Source organism: Strix uralensis, chromosome 16 (assembly GCF_047716275.1).
Source record: "Strix uralensis isolate ZFMK-TIS-50842 chromosome 16, bStrUra1, whole genome shotgun sequence".
Lineage (NCBI taxonomy): Eukaryota > Metazoa > Chordata > Aves > Strigiformes > Strigidae > Strix > Strix uralensis.
Window position 1 is genome coordinate 4,504,999 of NC_133987.1, and position 8,499 is coordinate 4,513,497.

General features: G+C 65.2%; 2 protein-coding genes across 6 annotated transcripts in view; both read left to right on the forward strand.

Moving 5' to 3' along the window:
- Positions 1–4,699, forward strand: part of MGRN1 (mahogunin ring finger 1) — a 56,274-nt gene extending 51,575 nt beyond the window's left edge. For 2 of the 4 annotated variants that reach the window (XM_074885504.1, XM_074885505.1), the window contains 6 exons: positions 211–434; positions 1,367–1,490; positions 2,036–2,081; positions 2,707–2,814; positions 3,435–3,479; positions 4,087–4,699. In XM_074885504.1, the coding sequence (XP_074741605.1) occupies positions 211–434; positions 1,367–1,490; positions 2,036–2,081; positions 2,707–2,814; positions 3,435–3,475 (543 nt within the window). In that variant the 3' untranslated portion in view covers positions 3,476–3,479; positions 4,087–4,699. The remainder of the gene's footprint in view (positions 1–210; positions 435–1,366; positions 1,491–2,035; positions 2,082–2,706; positions 2,815–3,434; positions 3,480–4,086) is intronic. The other 2 variants (XM_074885502.1, XM_074885503.1) reach the window with 1 other exon arrangement.
- A 337-nt stretch (positions 4,700–5,036) lies between these two features.
- On the forward strand, positions 5,037–8,170 carry NUDT16L1 (nudix hydrolase 16 like 1). Of its 2 annotated transcripts, XM_074886200.1 has the most exons (3): positions 5,041–5,301; positions 5,846–6,106; positions 7,101–8,170. In XM_074886200.1, exons 1-3 carry the CDS (start codon positions 5,074–5,076, stop codon positions 7,572–7,574), a joined length of 963 nt encoding a protein of 320 aa, XP_074742301.1. In that variant the 5' UTR covers positions 5,041–5,073; the 3' UTR covers positions 7,575–8,170. The 2 variants fall into 2 exon arrangements, with proteins under 2 accessions (XP_074742302.1, XP_074742301.1); XM_074886201.1 differs by lacking the exon at positions 5,846–6,106 and having other exon boundaries at positions 5,037–5,301.
- The last annotated feature ends 329 nt before the right edge of the window (positions 8,171–8,499 follow it).

The window sequence follows — 8,499 nt, forward strand, 5'->3', positions numbered from 1 at the left end:
ACTTGCCTGGAGCATCATCAGCGTTACAACCCGAAGGGGAATGTGTGGCTGTTGCAGGGGAAGGAGGCTGAGGGTCTCTGGAGGGGATGGGCTGCTGGGGAGTGCAGTGTGGGAGATGCAGGGCTGGATTGCAGCGGGGCCACCCCTTTCTAGGGGGGCTTCTGTCCTGGGGACTGTTTCTTAACATGCCACTCTCTTTCTTGCCCACAGAGCTCTGACAACATCCCTCCAGGCTATGAGCCCATTTCCTTGCTGGAAGCGCTGAATGGCCTTCGCTCTGTGTCCCCCTCCATCCCATCAGCTCCTCTGTATGATGAAATCAACTACTCGGGTGTGGTGGATGGGATGCCACCTGCCAGCCGGCCGCTTGTTGGGATGGACAGAGCTGTGGAGAGCAGCCACCAAAAGGGCAAGCGGAGCAAGTCTCCAGATAGGTCAGCATGGGGATGGAGGGGTCCACTCCTCCTGCAAGCCCTGAGGGCTTGTGGCCACTTGCACTGGGAGCCAGGAGAGGGCTCTGGCTGGTCTCATCACTGGTAGCACTGCTAACTCAGAATTTTAGGAGGCCAGCAGGTACTCATGAGAGAGTTGGGACTTCACCCCTGCATTCAGCCTGAGGTTACCAGCTTAGGTCTCCTAAGGTCTGGCTTTGTCACCAAAAGAAAGGATTTTTAACAAGGAGACTTTAATCCACACTTTGGATGGAAATGTCTCCTTTCCAATGCAGTTAGTCCCTCGATTTGCATTTGACATCCAAACCTTGTTGGATTTCAGCTTTCCGTGGAGGTCCCCAGAAGCAAAAGAATGTGGAGGGAAATGACCTGAATTTCAGAGCACAAAATGCTGAATGAGATCTTTTAGTTGTTGCCTGAAGCCTCCTCTGCTGGTCTTGTGGTGGAGGATGGAGGTGTGGATGCTGTGGCAGTCCACTGCGGGTGCCCTTCACATGTCCCTTGCAGGGCCGTACAGATGGGGTCAGAGTGGGTTTGTTCCTGCACTCCTCGCTGTGCTTCATTCCAGCTTTCCCGCTGGGAGGGGAGCCCCAGAGGTGTGAGGAGCAGCGTGGGACCTGGGCCTCTTGCTTTCCATGCAAAGGCAGATATGTCTGAGTTGTGTTACTGTGCTGAGCACCGCTCGGCTCTGTCCCAGAAATCTGCTGCTGCTGTTCTCTGTGTAGCTGATACTGGAGGGCCCTGGTGAATTTAGCTCAATAGCTTGAACTCCTGCTCATGCATGTTGGCTTCTGCTTCTGGTGGAGGGACAGGGCAGGGGTGGTGACAGCTTGAGCTGCTGCCACCAAATCCGGCAGGGCCCACAGTGCTGGCAGCACTGCTGCTCCTTGCAAATCGAGTTTCTCTTGCTGCAGCACACTACGGTCTCCCTCATCCCCGATCCACGAGGAGGATGAAGAGAAGCTCTCCGAGGACTCTGACTCGCAGCCAGCGCTGAGCGGGGGTGAGCTGGTCCTGAGAGAGACCAGCTCTCCAGAAGTAAGTCTGGTGCTCTGCTGGGGAGCTGCTTTGAGCCAGAGCTCTTCTGGGAGGGCTTCTTCTGAGACATGGGAGGTGTCTCCTGAAGGGCCATCACTTCCTCAGTGACAGGGTAAAGATGAGCTCGTTAGCACGAGTAGCGCAGAGCCAGCAGTCTCGGCTGCCTTTATTTACCTATAGGGCTCCACGAGGAAGGACGTAGCTGCTCCCTGTGACCCTAACATCTCTTTGGGAGCTGGGGCATTCGAAAGCCGCTTGGCTGAAGCCATGTCAGAGCATTTCCCCCAGCTTCCTGGGCAAGCCCAGCAGTGTTTGTGGCAGGGGTGGAAGCTGGGCCTTGCTGGGCTTCCAGCACCCACTGCCATTGCCTGTAAAACCCGTCCACCCTGGCCTGTGGTGCCACAGTGCTGGTGGGTGGCCCCTTGCTCCCTCCCTGAATCCAGTCCTGGCCCCTAGTCCAGCTCTCTGGAGAAAGCCAGAGCAGGAGACAAGCACAGCAAAGGCCTCCAGCCCACAGAAGTAACCTGTGCTGTTCCTCCTTACAGAGCGTGGCAGGGGAAGAGATTGAGGAGGGCTCATCCCTGCAGCAGGGTGAGTGTGCACTCAGCCATGAGGGAAGCCAGACCTTGTCTTGGTGTCCAGCTCCACTGTAGTGGGATGGGGACAACTGGGGAATGGACCTACGAGTTCAGAAACACCCAGCCCCTGAAATCCCGTCCTGTAGCAGTGCATCACCGGGTCCCTGGTTGCTCCTGGGAAGTGGAGGAAGAAAATCAACAGATCTCCCTGGTTTACTTGCCAAGCATCTCTCCTTGCTGTAAGCTCTACACACGTAGAGCTGCCCACGCCACGGGCTGTCTCCTTGCATGGCTGAGGAGGGAGGTGGCTGTATGCACCAGTGTGGTCCTGGTGAGAGCATGGCCACAGTGCTGGGCATGCAGGATGTGCCCCATGTCTTTGGGATGGGTCTGTGCTTGGTCAGCATCCAGAGGGCACGAGGATGGGGTGGGAGGGGAGTGCTGGGTGCATTTTGGGACATGAGCCTGCACGTGAACAGAGCTGGCCCTTGGCACTGTGACCTGGGCCAGTCTGACCGGCTCTCCTGAGACCTCTGCGGGGCTGGGGAGGCCTGGGCAGCTTCCTCACGTGGAAGTTCTCAACCTGTCCTGCAGCACTGGGCTGAGCACTGAGGGGCTGCGTTCTCGGCTGGTTCTAGGTAGCCGCCCGCCCTCCGTTGAAGACGTCCTGCAGGATGGCAGCTGCGGCGAGCACAGGAGCCTGACGCAGTCGGATAGTGACCCCCCGGTAGACGTCTACCTGCCAGGTAATGGCCGTGCCGTTGGGGTCAGAGGCGAACTGCCAACCTGCCGCGCTCGCGGCGCCGGTCAGGGGGCAGGGGGGTTTTTGGGCTGTGTGCGGGGCAGCCTCCCCAGCTGGGGCGGTGTGTGACAGCCTTGGGATGGGACAGGAAGGCACCTGCACGGAGCACGGGCTCCCGCTTCCTCCCTGGGCAGAGCGAGCTGTGGGCAAGGGAGACTAACACAGAGGTAACTTGCCCTCCCCTTCTCTTTCCTCCTCCCTCACCCTTTTGTCTCTGTCCTTCCCCTCCTTTCTCCTCTCTGGGTTGTGGCCACTCAGTGGCACAGTTTATGTGACCATGGCCTCCCGTGCCCGCCCCCAACCCGCTCCTGCTTTTGGCCGAGAGAGGGGAACCATCTGGGCCGGCTTCTGGGAGACTGAGCCGGTGTGGGGGGCAGTGGGCACCCCTCTGCCTTGGGGCGGTGTCATGGCGGGCAGGGCTGTGGGGTGCTGTGCTTTGCTGGCCTCACCCCCGACTGTTGTTGTTGCAGCCTGTTTTCTTCCATAGAGTTGCAGTCTGTTCTGAGTACCTCTCTAATGTCTCCTTCCCTCTCTGTCTGCCTTCCTCCCTCCTGTCTTGGGCAGCACTGGGTCCCGATTCCTGCTCTATTGGTATAGAGGAGTAAGCTGGTACGTCTTCTCATTCTTCTTGTGCATCGCTGTGGTGTGGGGCAGCAGGACCCATCCTGGGAAGGCCGGCAGCCGGGCGAGAGCGGGGACAGGGCTGGTCCTGGCCATGGGGGCAGGGAAGGAGGGGGGCAGCAAACCACCCAGGCTGCACTGCTGGCTCTGTCCTGCTCTGTTCCTATTCCTGGCACCCGCAGGGGTCCCTGCTGTCCCTGAGTGCCAGGACCCCAGGCAGGGCAGCAGAAACCCCTGCCCCCCGCACTGGCTTCTGCTGGGCTCCCAGGTGAGGGCTCTGCTGCCTCGTGGGTGCCATGACCGTCCAGGCCCCTGCTGGCTTCTCCCAGGCTGGTGGCAGATGGTGTGTCCACTTCGTGTCCTCTGTCCCACCCCTGGTGCTTGCTGAACCCCCATCTTAGCAGGGGCAGGGGGGATAGAGCTCGTGGGCTCCCCTGTCTCTCCTGTGGTCAGTGCAGGGTAGGAGGGGGTGTGGGGGGGGATTATGCCCCTGGCCCACGCTGCCCTCTCCCCAGGGCCGAGCACCCTCCCTGGGCTCTTAGTTTGACCCCGGGACTGGCGTTATTGGGGCTGAACCCCCTTTCTCCTTCCTCAGGCTCATCTGACTTCACCAAGACGCTCCCCGGCCGCGGCACCGGCAGCCCCACGCAGCCCCTTCTGTTCGAGCAGACGCGTCTTCATCTGGAGGACGAGCAGAGCCTCTCGTGAGCGGGGCCGGACTTCCCTGCCCCTGCTGCCGGAGCCAGGACCCCCGGCGCAGCCTCTCCCCGCCACCGCGGGGCTGGCCCGTGCTCACCCCCCCCGGCCCCCCAGCTCCCGGCGGCTTGCCCCGGCACGCTTTCGGCACAGCCCGGCTTTTTTAAAGACGTGCATGCTTCCCGCCGGCGGCCGAGGGGCGGAGGGTAGGGGCTGGCGTCGAGTTTTTACGTGGGAGGTGTGTGTGGGGGCGTGGGGAGGGTTTGGGGTTAAAATCGGCAGATGAAGGACACTACCGTTGTATATTTTGTACACACCGAGCACAGCCCTTTGCTGCGGCTCCGCGGGGGGGCGGGGGGCGCAGCCCCTTCGCCGTGGGATGGAGCTGACCCCCCGCCCCGCGGAGCCCGGCGCTGCCCACGCCGTGTGCCTTGTTCTGCTTCTGCGGCGGGTCCCGGGGCGACCTCCCCCCCCTCCCCTCTATGTTTGTAGTAATAAACCCGTGGAGCAGCCACGCGCGTCCGTGCCTCGATGGGACGGGGGTGCGGGGGGTGCGGGGGGCTGCGCGCGTGCCCGCCTCCTTCCCGGCGTGCTCTTCGGCGCCCCCTCCCTTCCAGCCGGGCTCCCATTGGGCGCCGGCCCCCGTGCGGCCGTTACCTAATGCGGCCAGAGACGCGCGCGGCAGCGCCCGCTCCCATTGGCCGCCCGCCGCCATTGGCCGCCCCGCCGAGGGCGGGTGCGGGGGTTGGCGGGCGCTGCCGAGCGCCCATTGGCCCCGCGGCGCGCGGCGTGTCGCCACTGGCTCTTGCGGCGCCAGGACCCGCCCCCTCGCCGCCGTCGGCGCTGCGCGTGCGCGGAGCGGGCTCCCGGGGCGGGCGGCGAGGCGATGGCGGCCATGGGGGCGATGGCGGCCATGGGGGCGCTGCCGGCGGGCGCGGGGGTGCTGCCGCCGCTGCCCACGCTGGGGGTGCCGGGCGTGCCCGAGCTGAAGCCGCTGACGCGGTATGAGGCGATGCGGCTGGGCCCGGGCTGGAGCCACTCGTGCCACGCCATGCTGTACGCGCCCAACCCGGGCATGCTCTTCGGCCGCATCCCGCTGCGCTACGCCGTGCTGGTGAGGGGGCGGGCGGGGGGGGCCGGGGACCGGGCCGGGGCCGGGGCCGGGACCGGGGCCGGGACCAGGGCGGGGCGGGCGGGTCCTCGGGCTGGGGCGGGCCGGGCCGGGCTGGGTCGGGCCGCGGGCTCCTGGGGGAGGCGGGCTGAGGGCAGGCGGGCGGGCCCGGCCGGGCGGCGCGGCGGCTCTGGCTGTCCGGTAGTTCCTGTGCAGGGCGGTAGCATCAGGCTTGGCCGAGGCGGCGGCGGCGGGCCCGAGCCCGCGGGGGGGAGCCCCCGGGACCCCCGGCTGTGCGGCCGGGGCGGCTCCGCCTCGGCGTCTCGGCTCCCCGGCCCAGGGCCGCGGCGAGCTCTCGGAGACGGTGTCGGTGAGCGGTCCTGGATGCGCTGGAGCTGGTAGGGCCGCATCGGAGGCGGCCGGGAGGATGGAAACCTCCGTGGCACCGGGCTGGGGCGCCCGCGCCCCCCCTCGCCCCCCACCTCCCCCCCCCCCCCGCCCCGGGGGCTCCGCTGTGCCCCATTAACACCATGCGCCTCTATTGCAGATGCAGATGCGATTTGACGGACTACTGGGCTTTCCCGGGGGGTTCGTGGATCGCCGTTACTGGTCCCTGGAGGACGGTCTGAATCGGGTGCTGGGCTTGGGTTTGGGCTGTGTGCGCCTGACGGAAGCTGACTATCTGTGCTCGCACCTGACAGAGGGGCCACATCGCGTGGTAGCACACTTCTACGCCAGGCAGCTGACCCTGGAGGAGCTGCATACCATCGAGATCAGCGCGGTGCATTCCCGAGACCACGGGCTGGAGGTGGGACCCCAGGGAGGGGGTGTGTAGAGCTCTGACCGTTAGCCCCAGGGAAGACGAAGCTTCCCTCCTAGGTCTGCTGGGCTGTCTCTCACAGCCCAGCGGGGGAATGCACCGCATGTAGAGCTACCGGCGGCGAGTGCCGTGCACCGCCGCGTAGCGCCGGTTAGGAGGTCTGGCTGTCGGCTGGGGTTGTGTCTCGGGCTCCAGAGCGTAGCGAGCTTGAGCTCCGGCCTTTCCCGGTGACTGCCTGCGTAGGGAAGAGCCCTATTTACCCGCTCAGCCTCGGGACGCGGGTGAGGTCCGTCTCGCATCTGGTGGGCATCTCCCCCCGCCCTGGGCTGAGTAACCTGGACTGGAATCGCGACCCTCGGTGTGGTGATGTGTTGCTCTAACCCGAGTTCTCCCCAGCTCGCGTGGAGGCGGTGCGGGAGGCAGCCTTCCTCCTCCCGGGTAGCTGGGTCCGGCTGACGCCCCAGGGTAGAGCGCGAGAGCTAGGGTCTCCCCGCGCGCCCGCGAGGCGCTCGGCAGGTTTCAGCAGCTGCGTGAACGGAGGCAGTTGGCCCGGGGTTGTGGCGTGGTTGAGGGGGACGCGTGGGTAAGCCGTGGTGTCCCCAGGCAGGGCAGGGTGTGGAGGGGGAAGCGGGGTTCCCCGTAGCAGCCTGGGGCAGCGGGATCCCCCCAAAGGGGCAGGAGGGGGAATGGAGCCAGGGCTGGGTGCAAGGGGCTGGGCAGGGAGAGCAGGGGCTGGGGGGGGGGGGCACTCAGGGAGGGGCAGCACAGGGGCTTCAGCTGGGCTGAGGGCAGGCAGGTGAGGGCAGGCAGGTGAGGGCAGGGGTCGGTGTGGGAGGGAGGGGCAGGATCTGGCAGCCGGGGCAGGGCAGGCCTGGGCTGTGGGCTGGCGGGGTGCTGGGGCGAGGGTGTGGGGGCAGAGGGTGGTGCAGGGGGGGCTGGTGCTGCCGCGGCCCCTGCTGAGCTGCGCTCCGTGCTGTTGCAGGTGATGGGCATGGTCCGCGTCCCCCTCTACACCCAGAAGGACCGCATGGGCGGGCTGCCCAACTTCCTGGGCAACTCCTTCGTGGGAACTGCCAAATTCCAGCTGCTCTTTGCCCTGAAGATCTTGAACATGGTGCCAGAGGAGAAGCTGGCCGAGGCGGTGGCTGCCACGCAGAAGCCGAAGAAGCCGGCCATCGACCAGGCAGCCGGGGCAACGGGAAACCTGCCTGCCGCTAAGGCAGCAAACGAGCTGGCGGCGCCTGCTAAAACAGGCAACGAATTGGCAGATAGGGCAGAGAACCAGGCAGCTGTGCAGGCAGCGGCCGAGGCAGCAGAGCAGCCGGTGGCTGGGCTGGAGAGCGGGGCTGTGGCGGAGCAGCTGGTGGCTGTGCCGGTGGCCGAGGCGGTGGAGCAGCTGGCGGGGCTGGGGGCAAACGCCGTGGCGGAGCAGCCGGTGGCCGAGCCGATGGAGTGACGCCGCCGTGTTTGCGCTTGATTAAAAGTGGGTGAGACTAGAGACTTTCTTCTAACTTTCCGACCCGTCGCTGGCTGCAGCTGCTGCCCACGCGATTCCACTGCCCAGCCGGGAGGGTTTGGGTTTGTCTGAAGCAGGGGAAAGCTATGTATTTTTATGGCCATTAAACTCTAGCGAGCTTCCCAGATCAACCTGCACAGCCCCCTGCAGAGAGTTCATGTGCTTACGTGAGGGCGCCGAAGCCTTAGAATTCTGTTGTGATTTCAGGGACACACTGCTGCTGTCAGGTCCCCGTTTCATTTTTAAGGAACATAATGTCTTAGTTTTTAAACGCCCCGTGTTGACTCGGACGCGGCTGTGTTTGTTTGCAGTGGACACGGCTGAGGGCTGGGGCTGCTGGACAAGCACCTCTGCCAGCGGCGGTGGAAGGGCTCCCCTGCACCGGCGGCGGGGCGGCCGCGCTCCCGCTCGGGGTGCCGGCGCCACGGGGTGCCGTGCCGTCAATTCCCTCTGGGGCCTGGGGGAGCGCTTGTGTGGGTTTCTACCTGGAGATCTGTGGGAGCAGGAAAGTGGAATAAATGGCTTTGAACGCTTCACAGTCGGGATCGTTCTTGATGGCTGGCGCAAAGCTCTGGGGGTGCAGGGGCTGGGGGGCCGGGGGGGGGGGCGCCTCTCGGTTCCCTCTGCCTCGGGGCTTTGCCCCCCGCCCTGCTCCCTGTGGGCGAGCAGCTGGAGGGCAAGGGCAGGGCCCAGAGCTGCTGCTGGGGGAACCTGGGGCAGAGGGGGCTGGCTCAGGGCGCTGCGCCGCCGTGAACCCTTGTGAAGCTTTTTCTGGTGGGTTACTCCAGAACGCCTCGTGCACCCAAGGGCTTCAGGCGGCAGCCTGGGGAGAAGCCGTCTGCGCCGCTGCAGGTGCCAGAGCTGC